A 20,004-nucleotide genomic window follows, 5' to 3' on the forward strand; every position below is an offset into this window, starting at 1 on the left:
GTAGTGCTAAGGTGTCGTCGTTCACTTAAGTTAACTATTGCAATTTATGTTGTTTTGCTCATGCAGGAACTGTTGTCAGGAATTTTCCTGTCAGATAAAAGAAATAATACAATTATAATAAAAAAAAAAAACCAGACATCCATCCATTAACTGCCGCCTTTGTACATATTGTACATTTCAGAGTCTGTATTTTATCAAGTTTATTTTAGTGAAGGAGTTGTATCCGACTTTGACTGGAGTATATAACACATACGCACACACACGCGCACACATACACGCACGCACTCACACACGCACTACACTTTTGCACAAAGTGTGAGTACAGTAAGTCACTTTCCATCGATATCCATGATCTGAACCGCTCATTCTCACGAGGGTCACCTCTCGTTTCGAAATATTTCCCCAGCAGATGGCGTCCTTCGTCTTTGTAAGTGCCGTTCAGACTATGGTGCCCAAGTCCGGTACCCAAGAGCCCCTATCCAACCTGTTTTAGGTGTATCCATATTCCAACACTCCTGATTCAAATCAGGATCGTTATCAGTCTTTTGCAAACCTTATTGATGAACTGATCATTTGAATCAGGGGTGTTGGAATAGGGATACTCCTAAAACAGGCTGGATTGGGTCTCTTTGAGGGCCGGACTTGGGCAACCCTGGTGTAAACTGTACAATGTACTTTAGTCTGATGCAGCGATGGCCAAATGTTTTCCACTTCAGGTCATATGCAGAACATTTGAGGAAAGAGGAGGCCAGTCACCTTGTGTTTAGCAATGCTAAAACCGAGCCGATTCAGTGTGAGCTAACTTATGTTAAACAGTTAAATGGACTAAAAGACAAAAAAAAAACTGTCTATGCCTGATGTGTTATCAGTTACAAAACAAAAAGTTAATATCATAATTGTGATACATCGTAACATTCAAAATGTGAATTTGTTTGTTCGTTTATTTATTTATTTATTCAACCAAAATTGAATATCTTGTCAATTTAAAATATTTTACAATTTTAAAATAAAAACACATTCAGAAAACATTTTTGGGACACAAAAAAACAAACAAATAAATTCATATAATATTATAACATTAAACTTTTTATTTTTAATCCGTTAAGTTAAAGTACTGTACCTGTTTTTCTTGTAGAATTACATCAAAAGAAAGCCATACAAACTGTTAGCAACAACACAACATACAACAACAGCAATAGAGAACCAACAAATCCACCTTTTCACTCTTAAAACTGCAGGGTTAAAAATAACCCATTATGGATTATTTGGGTAACCTAATGCATTCGTAAAGTTAAGTTACAGGCTAAAATGAGTGTTCCTCATACTTTTTATGTAGATGTATGTTGGTGTGCATATACATGTGTATATACACATGTTACTGCGTATATTTACATAGGTTTGATCCTGAATGTTTGCCGTTAATGTTATACATTAATGGCTACATTATTCCACCGTCCCTGTGTTACCTATATTTTTGCTGCTGTAACACTGAAAATTCCCCCACTGTGGAATCAATAAAGGCCTTCTTATCTTATCTTATCTGTTTTTTCATCACTGTAAATGAGGGCAACTCCAGAGGTCCTCGATCTTAAGCCGTATCCGTCACGCATTTTTAGATTCATGTTACGCATTTGTGACTGTATGGTTACGGATACGGAATCTTTTTACTTATTTGTGAATTGAAATACGCATTTGTAAATGGTTTTGCCACAGTAATGGCCCCATATGGCAGGCCCATTACAAAAAAGTGGCAGCAAATTAGTGGCCGCAAATGGACCCCGGTCCGGCCTTTGGACACCAGTGGCCCAACGCTTCTCTCAACTGTCATTGCATTCCGCACTTCTTCTTTCTGACGTTAGGTGGCGCAGATTTGCTGGTATGTAAACACGGTGACGCTGGCGTAATGCAGTGGAGAAGAACGTCTACGTCATTTTCACAATGGCGGAGGCAGGCTGAGGAGCGGCGTATGTGTGTGAGACAAGCGGCTCGTATTCGTTACAGGCTTACGTCGCATCGCTCCAAGTCGTGCACGGCGCCCCAAAAATGGCCCTGAACCCCAGCGCGATGGGGAAAAGGGAGTCGGATTACACCGATACGGGCAGCCTACACCAGGACGGCGGCGAGCCCCAGAAGACTTCAGCCGCCACCTCGGCCACAGCCAACCAAAATGGCGATCAGCCTGGCTGTGGAGACTGTGTAATACCCGAGCAAGAAGCCCCCGAGCGGCACAACAGCGTGCAGGCGGATGCCCGGAGCTGGAGCGGCTCCCCCACGCCGGGCCAGAAACGAAGCGAGGAGCGGCCTCGGAAGCCTTTTCAAATCCCGAGGAAGAAAGAACGGAAAGGTGGTGCCATATCGCTGCTATTTGGAACAGAGCGTGTCCTGTCTTTCGAGTGTCTGCCCCCGCCGCTTCTTCTTCTGCTGCTGCACGTTGCTAGCCTGCTAACTAGCCGACTGCCCGCGCTAACTGATAAAATGCTCGTCGTCTAGATCGAAACGGTGCTTTTCCAGTGGTATGCACACACACAAGTCGTTTGTTTTGGCATGATGTAACACTAGAATGGCGGCCTATCTGTCTCGAGTGAGGACAAGCACCGTTGCTGTAAAGGTGCCTTCAAGTTTCTTTTTGAGAATTGCCGTTCCAAGTCACCCAACCCACATTCTTTGGGTTGTTGACCTTTTACTGGTCTTCTTCACCCGTACGTCGGGTTAAATGTTGCAACTGCGGAGGTCAGACAATGACATTGACCCCATTGTTTGGCATGCATTATTCTTCCTAACAGCACTTCGACTATTGTCATTTAATCAAAATGGAGATCCAAGTTTCACATCACAAGTCCGACACACAATCTCAACATAGATTACCCACTGGTCTCACCAAATACAAGTGTGAAACACTCCCACAGGCTATAGTTGTCACAAAGCTTCCTGTGAAGCATCAGCTCTTTGTGTATACTGTACACAGAAGGCTTAATCAATGTGGCCATACTTTCCCAATTTAACATGTTGCACATGCAGTCGTCAACTATTGTGCAGGAGCATGAAAGCCTTATAGTTTTGCCTTTAACTCGTTCCACACGAAACAGTAATTGTAACATTGAGTTTGGTGTTTTAAATTCTTTGCGTGTGTGTGTGTGTGTTGTCTGATACAAAGCTTGGTGATTCTTTTTTACATTTAATGATTTTATAGTAACATACGCTTTAATCACCACAATGGAAGGCTGCTGGTTCACTGCACATCACTCAGTTCACTCTCTTTAATGTATATGACAGCATGTGACCTGATAATAAGCAATGTGACAATATTTACCCAAAATGAACAAATGTTCAAATGCAAAGTTGAATTGAAATGACCACTTCAGCCGCAGTATTACACACCAAGAATTTTGAAAATTGGATGATGGGTTCTGGAGAAATTACTTTTTTTGTTTCGGAAAACGTGTATTTTTTTTTCGGGAACGTTTTGTGTGATGTCGCCTCTAGAAAACCTGGTGCAAAAATGTCTTCAAATTTGAGTAAAACGGTCCATATCATCATTTCTGAACATATCCCCTTGAAACTGAATAGGTTTGTACGGGCTGAAGGCTAGAATAGGTCATGCACTTTAGTAATCAACAGTTGTTTTTTGGGTCAATTTTTTTGTGATGGTTTGAGATGTTCAGTGCATGTTTTTCAGAAAATTCCAAAAAGATGGCCCCTTTTCACGTTGCCCTTGTGAATATGAAAAAAAGTTGCAACCTTTCATCGAGGAAGAAACTCGAAACATCTCCACAGCTCCATGCTAATCCACATGCCTTCTACTTGTGTGCACAGGCTTGTTCCAGCTTCTGCCGCCTGACAGCCGTGAGTTGGATGACCTTGTGAAGCTTATCTCCTCTTTTTACCTGGATGCGTCATCGCGAGGAACGTTCTCCTACAGCAAAGCCAGGCTCATTCACAATGAGCTTCTGGAGAAGGAGGTTGGTCCACATTTCAGATCAGCTTCCACTGTAAGACTGTTTAGTAGAAACGTGTTTTAAATGGCACAAATTGCTGCATGGACAGAAGGGAAATCTTAATTAGTGGCCTTGAACTCCACGTTGGACTTATCTTAAGTTTGTGACGTTCCAATTTAACCTTCTCTTAACTTTGTTTCAGTTCATCGAGAAGCGGAGAGAGATGAAGCAAGAAGGGCGGACAGAACAAGAACTGACAGAATCGTTCTGCTTCTTATACCCAGAAAAATCCAAGGTGATTTTTTTTTCTACACACCCTCGTTAACTTATCAAAGGCTGCAAATGTTTCTGTTGACATGATTCAGAGCTTTACATCTCCTTTCGTAATGTTGCATGGTATATGGTACTCGAAAAAAGTACCGCATTAGCTCACTGTCAAAAATGGAATGATACCAAAAATTCGTAGCATCTGTACTTCAGTGCAAAGAGCGAATATTTTTCCAAGATACTAAAATGTTTTTGCACCAAGCTGTTCGTAAGTCACACCTGTGAAGTATGTGTAGTATGTATTTGTGCACTATAGTAGACTTTAACATACTTTATTCAGGCTCAGCGGTCCCGTAAGGCAGCTATGAAAGACTAGTCTAGTCTGCCATATGTTGCAACACCCACTTGAAGTTTACTGGATGACTCTGACGCCTTAAACAAAGCGAATTAAACATTGCACAATATATTTAAGAACCAAACCACATCAGTTCGTTGAACAAAAGTCCGCTATATTATACTAACTTGTAATCCGAAATGCCATAGGATGCCATAGATGGGCTAATGGAAGTAGTGTCGAAGTTGTGGTAAATGAATTGATGTTCCACGTTTATCTATGATTCCACTGCTTTTACTGATGTTGCTTTTTGTAGTGTTATCGTTATTGTTTCACTATAGGGGTACTTTACACATGTTTAATAGGGAAAGTGAATTGTGGTCTCGTGACAACATTGTTCCCTTGAATGTTTTAGCTTCAGTGGATCTGTGAGAAGGGCTTGTCCGTGGGACACTCAAGGATAACAACAGTAGGAAATGCATCAGTTGGTAAGTGACATGACTGCATAAGCGACAGCTGCCGTATATACTGCTATGCGATTTTTTTCCCTTTCTCAATCCAATTCGTATTTCATTGTAGGCGTATATCTCTCCAAATTCTCTGATTTGTTACAAATCAATCCGTTTGAAGTTGGTTCAGCTGGAGACGTGATCATTTTTAAAGTTATGAGGGTAAGTATTTCATTTTTATCGTACTTCTTGACATATTCAGGGCCCCAAATCTAACTGGAGCTGTTTTGTGCTTTCAGGGAAGAGTCAAGCACATCCACGAGAATATGCCAAACAATGCAAAGGAACCAGCAACTAAGTTTGACTGTCATTTGTCCAAAAGTGCCAATCGGGTTACGTCTTTGCTGTCCTACAGAGCGTTTGAGCTCACACAGGTACAAAAGCCATTAACTGAAGGACTCTGTTTTCAGTTTTTAACATAACTGCCTTTTTGTCTTCCAGCAATATTTTTTCGAGTTTGCATTTGATGAAATCAAAGCACGGCCCAGGCAAGTGTGCCCCTATGCTGTGGTTTCCTTTCAGTACAAAGGCAAGGATGCTGCAGCCACTTCTTTATCGACACACAGGTACAACATTCCTAGTGAAAAGCATCTGCAACGTCTCCCCTGGAGTCCTTTGTTTCTTAAAGGGCTTTGTGATTCTCTGTTTAATAGGCTTGGCCTTATTTCCCCTGAAGGAAGTCGAGGTAAAATGTTTGATATTCATGAGTTTGTAATAGACTCAGCCACGCATAACTATTTCTGGTTATCTGTGACTGATATAAGTTTGTTGTACTAGACCAGGGGTGACCACACTTTTTTTTTTTTTTTAAACTACCTTACTCTGATTACTTGAGTGGAATGGAATAAACCAAGGCTGTTTAGTCCAGACAGCAGCTGCACACTTCCGAGGCGGTTACCGCAGATCATTAAAAGGTTTTAGAAGATATAAAAGCAAAGCTTTAATTGTCATAAAAATGTCTTAAATCAATCTTTCAAAAGTCTTAAAAAAAATCATAGGTTTTTATGATTGTACATAGTCAAAATTTCAGATTAAAATGAACATTCTAAGAAAAAACAATACTGAATGACACTCGTGACGTTACGATAGTGGAACCCACCAAACAGTGATGTGGTTTTAGTCGGGACTTTTGAGAGTAGATGCATGTCATTTATGTACTGTAGCAAAATGGGACATTGGGAATGTCGGGAAGTTGGTCTCAAATTTAATTTAATTGTAAAATTGTTGTTGAATTTAATTCCAAATTTTATTACAAAGTATTACATCCAACTTGTCTTAAGGCGTAGGAACCCTGTCCAAATAATCATCACCCATGTTGGAACAATGTTTGGACTTAACACTGATCAACAGCAAATTTGAAACAGAGATGGCTTTGTGTTTTAACACTGATTTCACAAATGTTTTAACTTTTTTTCAAGCACATAATGGGGTGAGATATTTTCACGTTTGTTTTTACGTTTGACCTATAAATGCTTGCACCATATGTATTTTACCATGCATTGTAATTTATAGGTTTAACAGAAAAAAATTCCACCTCTTGCTGAACCTTAGACAATACAATACAATAATAGAATACATGCCATTTGAATATGGTATGTATGTCTGGTGGCTGCTTTTAAATTCTATTCGAAATCCTCGTTGAACATGTGTCCATGACTCATTCTTGTCAAACTCTAAGACACAAAAAGGTTTTGCCTTTCCAGTCAACGGCATTATCGGTAAATAGCAATGACATGGGTGCAAACCATGTTTTGGCAAAAAGTAATGACTTGATTGTGACGTAACAATGGCCTGACAAGACCACCGCAGCAGAAGATTTCAGCTTTCAAGCAAAACCAGTTTTATCTTGCTACCCTTGCCAGTTCCGAAGATATGATTCTTTGTAAAGTCACAGACTTACGAAAGACTCAGTATATTACTTCCAATATATTACATATTATATTATTATTATGAAATCCTGATGTGCTAGAGAAAAAAACAAGGGTAGATTTGGAATTGGCACCAAAATTTTATCTATGAATTTTTGTTTGTATCTCTGATTTAAAAAAAAAAAAAAAAAAGTTGACCACAGTAATCTTTTGGGGTAAAGGCATGCCTCATATAAATAGGGGGAGCCAAATAATACAGTCAAGAAGCCAGCACGTTTCTTCATGTGGGGTACTTTTCCTCTGTGAGACATTTCCAAAAATGTCAATGACCCCTGGAATTCAGCTCAGTAATGTAACAGGAATTTTAGTGTTTGGAAACTACTGCTGTAGCTTTTTTGGGCAATCCGAAAACTCCTGTTTACGTTCCCCTGTTTTTGAATCGAAACGCTACACTTGCAGATGAGGCCGCAGACAATGCAAAGATTTGTTTAAATACGACATTGCTCCATTCATTTTTCTTTGACACTTTAGTAGAAAGAAACTAGGCTAACCGGGCAACTCAGCAGCTTCCTTGAATTTTCCAGCTGCTGAAGCAGTTGGATGTGCATGTGTGCTGACCTGTATTGTGTGTCAGAAAATATGTTAGATTAATTGTCTTGTATCTCAGTCAAGCGGTGAATATTATATTGAGGTCGGATGAGGATGAGGCTTATGTCTGTGTGTTTTTTTTTTTTTTTTTTAAAGCCAAACGATCTACCCATTCCAATCAACGTAATGGGCGCCCCTGCTCTAGACTGTTTTAGGAACAACCCAAATGTTCTGTAGTCTTCAAATCTGCTTTCACTATCTATAATTTTGCTGACCTGCATTTGATGCCATTGCAGGGCGGCGCTGCTACTCTGTGTGGAGTGGTCCACTGGTAACCAAGGGCCAGGAGTTATTCCCAATCCGATTACGATCGTCCTCGCGGGCCTACCTTCCTTTCAAACTGTGAGTATACAACATATAGTGGAACCTCACTTTACGCATTTACAGGAAGTCCTCGAATTATGACGTACGCTACCTACGACGTTTCGACTTTATGACGCCCGTCCCTCTACCTCTTCTCTTTTGCCCCCGGGGGCACCATCGGGACTACGTTTACGTGCAGTCAATATTCGGGTTAAGGTCAAAATTCAGATTTCTGAAACATTCTGAATATCCCGTTTACATGAATGAGCGGACAGAGTTGTTCTGGCATTTGAATAACCCACTGTGACGGCGACGCACGTCGTCGTGACGTCATTTCCGCGTGTTAACTGTCAATAAAACACTTGATATTCATGTCACTCACCACATGAATGAAGCAGCCGGTTTCCTCCTCGCTCCCAAAGTGTGCTTTTGTGCTGCGTCGCTGAGCTTGTTTACCTCTGCTTGTGTATTTGCGGTGGTTGCACAATAAACACAGCACTTCCGCATATAAGCACTTCCTGTACTACAAAGACCAGTATTCCTTGCAGTTGAGCATGCACAGAGTGTCTCGATCGTGTCTGTGCGCGCCGGCAGTGTCTTTGCCTTTTTCGCCCTCCTCTCCACCTTTTCCATTCACCTCTCAGCAGTAATGCTAAATACAGCATCGTATGTTTTTATTTTAATGTATTTACGGGTTTTATTACCAAGCATTTTGATGTAAATTTCGACTTTAACGGTGAAATCCTACATACGTGGAAATGCAGGTTACACCGCTAATGTAGGAATGGAACTCGTTCGTAAATTGAGGACTTCCTGTATACCGTTCTGAAATGTTTCCCATTTGAAATGAATGCAAATGCAATTTGTCTGTTCTAGTCGTAGAATGACATATTTACTTTATTTTTGTCACTGTGTAGATAAAAGTAAATACTACAATATAGAAATACATGAAAACACTTTATTGTATTAACACTGTGTTTGTAGCAAATGACTGCAATGTCTCAGTATTTTCGTGTACAGTACTGTTTTACGGTCACCATGGAGACAGCCAGCCCAAAATGGCAACCACATCCCACAATGCAACATGGCTTTTGTGTTGCATTGTGGGAAAGCTGCTTTGCATTGTGGAATGTGGTAGCCATTTTGTGCTTGCTGTATCCATGGTGAACCTAAACACTGCTGTGTGGTCACATAGTCAAATAGGGCATGTTGACGGGGAAGGACGAGGATTTATGGTGGCTGTCACCATCGAACATTTTAAAATCGATTATGCTATCAATAACTTAATTGATTAATCAAACTATCAGATGCAATTTCATTTTTGCAATTTCATCAGATGCGCCTGGTTCAACATCTCTCCCAAACCTCTCGGCGTCTATACAATCACCCTCTTAAAGTGGAAATCAACCCAAACATTTTTTTTCAAGAATATGTTCCCAGCAGGCCCATTAGTTGAAACAAGGCATTCTGACCAATATTTTGATTAATATTGTGTTTGTGGAATGAGTTAAGAAGCAAAATCCAACCCTTTTTAGCCATCTCATTTTGTCACTTCTGTCGACTGAAAATGACAATACAACTGCTCAGGGCTCCGGTAACGACCAATCACAGCTCAGCTTCAGACAACAGGTCAGCGGTGATTGGTTCTTACCTGAGCCCTGAGCAGTTGTGATGTCATTTTCAGTCGACAGAATGGTCGCCCCCAGGAGATGGCTAAAAACAGGTGGATTAACTCTTATTCCACAAATGCACAAATTTCTTATCAGAATGCCTTGTTTCAACTAGTGCACTTGCATAGAATGTATTGAAAGAAATGTATGCTTTGGTTGACTTTCGCTTTATGGCTAGAAAGACGCAACAGCACTCCGGCTTTAGTGGTCGAAACGCGGTTATGCGCTCCCGGCCTTAATGGGTTAAATTGTATTACAAAATACTTCTTGCTGATTACTGTTTATGAACCAATTATCGTTGTTAATTTGGTATTGTTTAGTGATTAAAGAAACAACAACTAAACAATAATGAAGCAATATCACACAAGAGGGATTGATGTAATCGCCCACCTTTTTAAAACTGGTTCAGTTGCTGGTACGGTTATCTTTTTCCAAAGTAAAAGTAGATGTTTGTCAAAGTCTTATTTTGATTAAACACAAAGATCATCAGTCTGCTTTCATGCAGGACTACAGAAATCAGAGAATAATTACAGTTGAGGGGCTGAGCACAGAGGATTTAGACAATTTCAAGATAAGCATAAGTTAAACGTTGCTAATACTTTTGTTGGTTTCATTCAACAGTCCCGAGAAGCTCGAGATGAATCAAGGCATGCAGCTTGAGCAGGTGAAGAGAAAGATTCCTGCAGTGCTCTTCTCTTGGGACACCTACAGCACATCACGGGAAGGTCAGTAACACACAGATTCTGCAAATGTTACATACAATGATGGGATGACCGAATTACTTTGCAACACCAATGTACTTTCCTTTGTTGCAGTGGTGAAGTATGGGATGTCATGCAGCCTTTTTGAGGTTATAGAAGGAAAAGGAAAATCGAGTAGTGGCAGTCTGGCAGCACTGATAAACAAACTGGAGAAAGACCGGATGGTGAGAGTCACCCATATCTACCTGGAAGAGCCTTGAATGCTGCAAATCACCAAATGGGATTTCCTTCAAATTACTGTTTTCCAACGTGACGAGGAATTTTATCATCCTCTTTTTAAAGTAAAGAAGCTAATACTATAGTCTAGACTCTTTACTTTTAAAATTTGTTGACTCTATGCCGCAGAAAAATTGTGACCCTGTCGCGTTTTGAGGCTCCACACACAATATACTGTACTGTATTATTTTTTAAAATGGAAGCACAAAAACATGGCGCAATTGTCAAGGAAGACGCGAATGGCCACAAATAAAACGATTCAAATTTTGAATCGCAGCAAAGCCAGTGAGTAATCATCGGCCACTCATGAAAACCCTGCACACTGTGTGACCATTCAGTTATGGTTGCGTTGCTCCTTGTGCAGCGTCTCTTAGTCTCTTGGTAAGCACTGTCAAAGGAAAACAGTGCTATCTTATGGAAATGGCCAGCAAATGGATCAAGTGGTTTGATAATGACACACACTGAGGTTTTTTTTCACCGTGGTGTCTACCTTCTTATGTAGGTGTTGGTGAAGTCGCTGTATGACCGGGGCTTTCTCTTCCTGTTGTCCTCAACACAGATGGCGGAGTCCAAAGGTGCCAGCAAGCATTTCTGTTTTTCTATTGTTATCTCATATGTAATTCTTGACTGTCAGTTTGCCTCCTACTTGTTAGCTCCAGTGAGGATTACGCTTTTACCAAGCTTCCGTTTCTTTTGCAGAATGGCGGGGGCGGGTTGAAAAGAGCCTGCAAGCAATATTCCTCTTTCACGAGTCAAGGGCTGTTTTCAAGTATTGTGAGTTATTCACTTTCATTTATCTCTATTTCATGTGAGAATCTGGAGGAAGCTCCGGCAAAGTAACGGAATGCAAAACTCTTGATGTTTGTGTTTACTAATGTAGTAAGATCTGTCCAGGTTACCTCAGGTCTGATTAGGCACAGTCCCGTCTAAAGCTTCTGTTAGAACTTCATAATAAACTATTGCCTGATATTAGGCCTAATTATTTTTGTTTGTCTGTCGCAGCATCCCGATTATCCAAGCCAGAGCCATTGACAGCAGGGCCACAGACCAATTTCCAATCTTTGGAACGTTTCATTCCTGCCTTGCACTACGCCTTCTTCACATTGCGCCCAAACGCAGGAAAGGACCCGAGTTCCGGTGTGGAACGACAAGCAACGGACTATTTAAGTCGCGTAGACTCGGGAAGAGTGCGGCCATTCATCTTGCCTGACTACAAATATCACGTGGATGACAGGCCATATACGGTTCCTTTACCCAGACCCAAAGGGAACATGGAAGCCATACTGCGGTCTTATATTCACAACTCATCGAACTACACTTTACCCGTGAACAAGGCAAAGGACATTATTGAACGGATAAGCAACCCCGTCCCTGTTGCTGCCCCAGTCCCTGTTGAGTACAGTCCTGTTTCTGACTGGGGCGGCTCTGACCGCTCTGAGAGACTATCAGAAAGGCCGCCACCAGAACGACTTGCACAGGAGAAACCAACCTCAGATGCCAACAGGGAAGGGCCGGGGTTGGCCCATTCAAACGGTGCCGAGTTACAGCACGAGTCCCACACTGAATCCCAACCCTTGTCGCAGCCGCAGCCGCCGAAGGTGCAGCTGGCACAAAGCAACTATGATAAAGACAAGATGAAACAGTTACTGAAACTCATCCAACTCCACAAGAGAACACTAGTCAAAGATCCCGGGAGGGAAAAAGAGGATGGTGCTTGGGAGTCCAACAACCTCAAGAGGAAGTTTGACGGTGATGAACGGGGAGACAAGAACAAACATCAACGCACAGATCTGTTGAGCAATGGTGAACCCAGCAGGGGTAAGGAAAACTCTGTGATATAAATACATTTAGTGTCCTTTTTACCTTACTGGTGAAGGACAATCAGTATTAAGTTCACAACACAGTCTGTCGTTAGAGACTCCCAGTCAACGTCGCTTTGTAGTGTTTTTTTTCTTCAATACTCAGAATGGAAAGCGACATACAGCAGAAACTTGACTTTGTTGTCAGTCCACACAAGTGATTCAAGTCTTTGCACAGCACATTCGGACTAACTCGTTTTCTTGCCATTTATGTGGCAGTATTGCAGTGCTACTTGTACTCTACATAATTTCTTGTCATTGTAAGTGCTTCTGTGTGCACATTGATATTTCATGATAGATACATTTTGAAAATGTTTTTGTGTGGACAAGTTACCGGCTTTCAAAGTATCACATTCTTGATTGATTTCATTTGAGCAAAATTAATGAAGCAGCACAAATTATAATCACCCCTTTGTATGAATAAAGTAAAATTCCATTAATTTCATATAATGCAGCTTTCTTAATTCTAACAAATTGCACCAACACTAAATATTATGCAGGTCGTATTAAAATCACTCACTACTTGAATAAACTCTTAAGATAAGTGTTTCACCAATGATTTTCAAGCCTCAAAACAAGTGGTTTCGCATCAGTTTGCGAGTCAAAATTTGCAGTTTACATCTCATTAAAAGACATTGAGTAGCAAGGCTGGGATTCATATAAGCCATTTTTTCATATAATTGAACTGCAGAGACAGTCCCAAAAAGCTTCGCTGGGCTGGGTGCACGCATGTTAACGACGCTACACTTCTGACATGTATTGTTCCCACAAAGGGGTGACAACTGACAAGAAGTAATAAACGGAATATAGAGAAGCCATGCTAATTGCTAGGCTAACTTACGATTGACATGCAATCACAAAACATTGGAATTGTGCACTTGCTTTCTGACCGCTTCCCCCGCCCCCAACAAGAAAACCCAAACAGTAACGTGTAATATAAAATAAAGCTTTTATTCTTCCACTGGACAAGCTCGTTATATCTTTGGATTATTTAGTCACTTAGTTTAGTCACCTTTAAAAGTTCAGGAAATTAAGAAAAATAATCTTTTGGCCCCGATTTCTGATCACCGTGGTCAGATCAGATTGTGACACCCCTAATCTTAAAAGTGTATTAATGCAGTATGTTGAAAATTTTAATATGTTTTATGGGTTTCGTTTTTTCTCAATAGAGTCGAGTGTTTTGATTTCAACTTTTTAGATCTGCACAATAGTTTTTTACAAATTTCATTACAGCAGTTTTTTTTTTTTTTATCAATTTGGCTTTTTCTAAAAGACAATACAACCCATTCCGAAATATTGAGTTCAAACTGAAATGTATATTTGTTTTTTAAAATTGCCCCACTGAATGTTTTAGACATGAAAATGCTGCTATTCACAATGTGAATTAAAGAAAATAAAACCGTTAACTATATACATTTTTTAAAAAGGAACCAGTTGTTTAATCATATTGTCATATTTTTATTGATTAAAGATTAACTCAACCCAAACATATTTTTTTCAAGAATATGTTATGTGCAGGCCCACTAGTTGAAACAGGACATTCTGATTAATACTGCGTTTTGGGAATATAGCAAAATCCACACGTTTTTAGCCATCTCTTGGGGGCAGCCATTTTGTTACTTCTGTCAACTGAAAATGACATTGAAGTTGCTCAGGGCACAGGTAACGAACGATCACAGCTGACCTGTTTTCTGAAGCTGAGCCACGATTGGTTGTTATCTGAGCACTGAGCAACTGTGATGTCATTTTCAGTTGACAGAAGTGACAAAATGGTAGACCTCCGAGATGGCTAAAAATGTGTGGATTTCGCTGCTTAACTCATATTCCTCAAACACAAGATTCATCAAAATGACTTGTTTCAACTAGTGAGCCTGCATTGAACATATTCTTGAAAAAATGTTTGGGTTGACTTCCACTTTAATAAAACCCTTTCTTCAGGTCCCTGGGACCAACCTGCAAAAATGTATTTCAAAATTAGAAGTTACTCCTCAAATGATGAGCAAAAATGATCGTCAAAGGAAAAAAAAGTTAAAATTTGAGCCATTGGTTTTTGTTCAAGTTTGCGGCACATCTATGCAGGAAATATAGCTTTTTTTTCTTCACATTTTGTTCCTCCTCTTAGGGGCACCAGCGGAGGAGACGGGAGAAGACGGCGGCCAGAGTGAAAATCTGACCGCAGTAATGGAGAGCATGGGTATCTATGACACCGACTTGAGGGCTTGTGGCAACACCAATACAACAACGGTTCACGAGACCCAGCGTCTCCTCAAGATTCTGCTCACCACTCTCAACAAAGCCGTTGCTCAGGGATCAATATCTGTGAAATCAATCCACGGTGAACAGTCAAAAGGTCCTGAAAAGGAGGCACCTGTTGTTCCAGCCTCCGATGATTCTAGCAAAAAAATTGAGCCTGCATCACAAACGAACTACACGGAGGTGAGATGTGAACTCCTGGTTCTGACATTTGTTACCCTACAACACACGCTGGTGTAACTCATGTCAACTTATGATGTCTGTTTAGGAGGATATGGACTGTAGCCCCGGAAGTACTTTTAGCGCAGGCTCTCCAGTAGACCAAGCTCAAACCTCAGCAAGCACAACCTGTGCCGTACCGACAAATGAAGGTAAATATTCTAACATTTTGGGTCTGCAGTCAGGCCTATAAATATTGGGATATCAACATAATTTTTTTTCTGCTCTGAACGCCAGAACAATGAGTATGAAATGAAGCACGTTGTGCTTTAAATGCAGACTTTAACCTTTAATTTGAGAGTATTTAAATCCAAATCAGGTGAACAGTGTCAAAATTACAGCAGTTTGACAGTATCTATGCCCCCCACTTTTTAAGGCAGCAAAAGTAATGGGACAGTTGGCTGCTCATCTGCTCCATAGCCAGGTGGGCATGTATGACTGCCAGTAGAACTGCTTTTCTTGTATTTATTGATGACCGCTGACAGAATCAGCAGGATGAATTCTGCAGGTGTTTGGGGCAATCTGATCATCTGCTCATATTCAGTCTAATGCTTCAGAACTGATTTAACGACGCTTCACAGTGCTGATGAACAATGACCCGAAGCATATTGCGAAAGCCTCCGAAGAGTTTAAAGAGGAAGTCAACCCAAACATATTTTTTTCCAGAATATGTTCTATGCAGGCCCTCTAGTTCAAATACGGCATTCTGTTAATATTGCGTTTGTGAAAAATGCACCCACTTGACATCGCAGATGCTCAGGGCTCAGATAACGACCAGTCATGGCTCAGCTTCAGAAAACAGGTCAGCTGTAATTGGTCGTTAAATGAGCCCTGGACAACTGTGATGTCATTTTCAGTCGAAAGAAGTGACTCCATAGCCGCCCCCCCAGAGATGACTTAACGAGTGGATTAATTTTTCTTCCACAAACGCAATATTGGTCAGAATGCCTTGTTTCAACTAGTGGGCCTGCATACAACATATTCTTGGAAAAAAAATATGTTTGGGTTGACTTCCGCTTTAAGGCAGAGAAGTGGAATGTTATGCAATGAAAGTCAAGCACCTGACCTGAATCCGATTGAGCATGCATTTCACTTGTTCAACATACAAAATTGAAGAGAATATGCCGCAAGAACAAGCAGTAAGTGACATGAGGCCTGGCAGAGGGATGAATTCCAGCATCTGATGATGTCATTTACAGACAAAGGATTTCTAACCAAGTATTAAAGTGCAAGTTTGATTTTGGATTGTTAATTTGTACCATTACTCTTGGTCTCTTAAAAAGTGGGAGGCACATACCAACTGTTGTTATTCCAACACCGTTCACCTGATTTGAAAAATTAAAGTTCAAATTAAATTGAAGCTAAATGTCTGCAGTTAAAGCACATCGTGTTCCTTACACTAAATCCATTGCGGTAATGTTTGGGGCCAAACATTTGACAATTGTGTCCATATCCCAATATTTATGGACCTGACTATAGTTCTCTGAGGATTACTGAGGAGTGTCCACTCTGCTCTCCTCCAGAAAAAATACAGTCCCTGCCTGATCCCGAACCGGCGCCTGAGCCAGAGTCTGCGATGATGGAAAGCTTCGAGCCGAAGATGCCCTCGGCGATTGATGTGAAAAACACGGCACCGACGTTATCGTTGACAGAGGAAGTTCCTTTCAGACCCTCCATCAGCTTGGACACTATCCTCAACCAGGAAATGCACAGCCTGACCTCTGACATTAAAAACATCATGCAGAGTCATTGCATCACTTACACCTTGCAGCTACCTCCGCGGCTACCTCTCCTCAATTCCTGGCAGCGCAGGAGCTGCTTCTCAGACTTTGTCATAGAGCACGTCACTCCTGTCCCTGTGCAGGAGCATATCGAAGCACTTAATGAACAGCTGGAAAAGTTGATCCCGGTCCCACCTGTTTCACCCAAGGCCCCCTCCCCGGAGCCGGCCGAGCCGATAGCAGATTTACCAATGCCGTCATCGGTGCAAACTTCCACACCTGAAGTACAGCCCCCCCTGGTGAACACCAACTCATCTCAGAGTAGTAATCAAGGTCCTGTAAAAGAGGCGATAGAAAGCGTGGCTAAGTCAGATCCTGTTTCAGCAGAGATTGTGGAAGAGGCTTATTCTCCCTCCCAGATGCCCCCAGAGTCATTAGCGAAATCCCAAAAGTCCATCCCTGCTACGTCCTCCGGCGCCGTTGCTAGTGCCGGCACTGCCAGCACTGGTTCCGGACTCATGCCGGGCAGCCTCATCGGTCAGCTCAAACCAGAAGTTTTCAGCAGCTTAGTGGAGATCTTTAAGGACGTCACCAAGAATACAGTCAAGTTCTACATCTACTCTGGGGATGAAGGCGATGAGAGTACTGTCTGCAAGGAGATAAAGGTACAAAGCTTTCAGAAATTGAGACAAGTGTCCCTTTCTCATCTTCTTCACTTTACTGTGAAATCGGTGTGAGGTTGCATTTAGCTGAGGCTTGTCTTTTTAACTGCTGCCTTCTGAAAGCACAAGTGCAAACTCGTAGTGTAAAAATTCTGTCCAGTAGTATTCTATTGCTCAGTGCTTCTCAGACATTTTACACCAAGTACCACCGAGAGGTTTTATTCCCTAAAAAAGTATTTACCTTGTTAACATTAGGTAAAGTTTTAACATTACCGCTGCTCTCAGAAATAGAGCAAGAAAACAACTTCAAAAACAATTTGCTTAAGATTTATTGCACATAACGTAAGTGAAATTTCAATTGTACTTATTGTACGAATATATTTAACAAAGAAAAAGTTCAACTATTTTGCGGCCTCGCTGTGATGTCAGACGGCGCATGCAATAGGAGAGGACTTGACTGCAGAGTGCTACCAGCAGTAGATCAGCATCCATGTATGTTACTTCCTAGTAGGCTGCTAAGCAACCACTTCTAAATACGTGAAAAGGCCTTCATTCAGTACTTATTTCATGGAGCCCTAAAGGGAGCCTGTATACCATCACACTTTGAGAATCACTGCAGTAAACACAGCAACAAAGGTCCAAACATCACATCGGTCAGCGAACAAAGACAGTTCAACATTGCCGTTCAATGCCGTCTGTGTAATTGTTGCCTACGTTGCTACAGTTCCAAATAGAAAAGAATGATGTTTCTGTTTGTCCTGAAGGAATACTTGAAAAGTCTTGGCAACAGTGAGTGCACACCGCAGATGTTTCTGGAAAACAGCAGCAGTCTCGACAAACTGCTTATCATCATTCAGAACGAACACATTGCTGCACATGTGCACAAGGTAATATTCCAACCTCAAGGTCTCGGCTGCATTCTGCATTTCATTATTTACACCACTATCGACTCATTGTTAAAGTTAACACATTTTTTTAATACATCATTCCTCACTGGCTTGACTTAATTTTTCCCACTGTAATGGCCCTCATCTGTAACTTGTAGATCCCCGCGCTGGTGTCCTTGAAGAAGTTGCCCTCAGTGAGCTTCGCTGGTGTTGACACTCTGGACGATGTCAAGAACCACACCTACAATGAACTGTTTGTGTCTGGAGGTTTCTTGGTGTCCGATGAGTTTGTTCTTAATCCCGACCTTATCACACAGGGTTAGTTCTTGTTCTTAACACATTATTTTTTTGTGAACTTCAGTGATCAACTGATTATTTTTTGGCGGGTCTCTCAGATCGCTTGCAGGCATTGCTGAAGTTCTTGGAGGAGCAAAGTACCCCCGAGCAGCCCTGGCAGTGGAAGGTGCACTGCAAGTCACAGAAGAAGCTTAAAGAAATGGGCCGGTCAGTTTGAGCTGATCCCAAACTGTGTGGCCAACTGTGAGCTTTGATGAAACAAAGACGTTGAAGTTTATTCATTGTATCGTGTCACAGGTTGAACACCAACGCGATGGGGCTACTCAACCTTCTGACAGCTTATCAAAAGAAGCACCTTGTAGAGTTCCTTCCATACCACGAGTGCGACGCCCAGTCACGTCAGGCTCCCGAACTCGAATGCTTGGTTAAGCTGCAAGCTCAGCACACGCAACAGCGGCATCTCATTTTCGTCACAGGTAGGTTCATTTTGAATTGAACTCAAGTATTTGAATGTACATGAGTACTAAGCAATTTTTATATGGATTAATTTTTTTTTTCCTTCATTTCTTCAGAGAGGCCCTTTGAGATGTTCCTACAGTATTCCAGGAATGGAATAATGATAGCGAGCATTGATGATATTTTGAGCGCTTTCCACAGCTTGATTGGCTCCATCAATCAAAATGAGCTCCCAACTCCGCCCTCTACTGGTGGGTAGTTCCATCAGGAGCCAAGTCTTTCCTAAAGTGTCCTCTGTATTAAGTTTAGGGCTGTAACTAACAGTTATTGTGACAAACAATTCATCTGTTGGATTATTATTTTTTGCTGATTAACTGATTAGTCAGATAATGCACAAACATAATTTGATTATAATTCAGTCACTGCTTTTGTCCGTAACATGTCAGAACATAGGCAAAAATATTGTTCATTGTTTTCCAAAGTAAAAGCAGTTGTTTGCAGGTGTCAGTCTGCTTTCATGGACCACGACAGAAATCTAACTATTTATTGTTGAGATGCTCGAATCCTGAATATTTGGACAATTTTAAGTAAAACAAGGTCTCTGAACAAAAATGTGATTATCACAATAGTAGTCGATTAATTTTAATCAGTTAATTGTCACTAAGTAATTGCTGCTGTTCTGCTCACTATCGCATCAGTCATGTATGCAGACCCGCAAATTGACTTTTCACCGAATCACCTTGGATTTTATCAAATCTTTTTCTCTCACCTTTCTATTTTGACCTCCTCCTGTCTTCTCAGTAGTGAACGACGAGTGTGAGGGGGAGGAAGACATGTCGTTAGACTCCGATGACGGTGAGACGCCCGCCGCCGTCGATGGCAAAGAGCAGAACCCCGAAGCGGACACAGTGATGCTGCCACAGCCGCCCCTCCCAAACACGGAAGAGTTCCGTCCACCGCTCCCCGACCAGCATGCCACCCCTGATGGAACTCCGCCGCAGTCCGACTACAGCGCTCTCAAAACCGCCATCTCTCATTTCAAAGCCGCAAACCAGTTAGGCGTCGGTTCCTCAGACATGGGAAGCTCGTCTCCTGGAGGTTTTCCCGTCAATCCCCACCAAAGTTTCTTGTGTCCTTCT

The 20,004-nt window shown here is 41.5% G+C and overlaps 1 protein-coding gene across 2 annotated transcripts in view; it reads left to right on the forward strand.

Annotated features, from left to right (window-relative positions):
* The first annotated feature begins 1,898 nt into the window (after positions 1-1,898).
* Positions 1,899-20,004, forward strand: part of tasorb (transcription activation suppressor b) — a 19,169-nt gene continuing 1,063 nt past the window's right edge. The window contains exons 1-23 of one of the 2 annotated variants that reach the window (XM_086031009.1): positions 1,899-2,344; positions 3,814-3,959; positions 4,138-4,230; positions 4,952-5,024; positions 5,116-5,207; positions 5,285-5,419; positions 5,487-5,611; positions 5,699-5,730; positions 7,798-7,903; positions 10,156-10,259; positions 10,350-10,459; positions 11,014-11,086; positions 11,211-11,285; positions 11,514-12,329; positions 14,493-14,806; positions 14,892-14,994; positions 16,366-17,228; positions 17,990-18,112; positions 18,271-18,430; positions 18,508-18,616; positions 18,707-18,885; positions 18,982-19,116; positions 19,667-20,004. The exon at positions 19,667-20,004 is cut by the window's right edge and continues 1,063 nt beyond it. In XM_086031009.1, the coding sequence (XP_085887135.1) occupies positions 2,044-2,344; positions 3,814-3,959; positions 4,138-4,230; positions 4,952-5,024; positions 5,116-5,207; positions 5,285-5,419; positions 5,487-5,611; positions 5,699-5,730; positions 7,798-7,903; positions 10,156-10,259; positions 10,350-10,459; positions 11,014-11,086; positions 11,211-11,285; positions 11,514-12,329; positions 14,493-14,806; positions 14,892-14,994; positions 16,366-17,228; positions 17,990-18,112; positions 18,271-18,430; positions 18,508-18,616; positions 18,707-18,885; positions 18,982-19,116; positions 19,667-20,004 (4,605 nt within the window). In that variant the 5' untranslated portion in view covers positions 1,899-2,043. The remainder of the gene's footprint in view (positions 2,345-3,813; positions 3,960-4,137; positions 4,231-4,951; positions 5,025-5,115; positions 5,208-5,284; positions 5,420-5,486; positions 5,612-5,698; positions 5,731-7,797; positions 7,904-10,155; positions 10,260-10,349; positions 10,460-11,013; positions 11,087-11,210; positions 11,286-11,513; positions 12,330-14,492; positions 14,807-14,891; positions 14,995-16,365; positions 17,229-17,989; positions 18,113-18,270; positions 18,431-18,507; positions 18,617-18,706; positions 18,886-18,981; positions 19,117-19,666) is intronic. The other variant, XM_086031018.1, reaches the window with a different exon arrangement.

This window comes from Filicampus tigris, chromosome 1 (assembly GCF_054856515.1).
Source record: "Filicampus tigris isolate MCC_2025a chromosome 1, RoL_Ftig_1.0, whole genome shotgun sequence".
Taxonomy (NCBI): Eukaryota; Metazoa; Chordata; class Actinopteri; order Syngnathiformes; family Syngnathidae; genus Filicampus; species Filicampus tigris.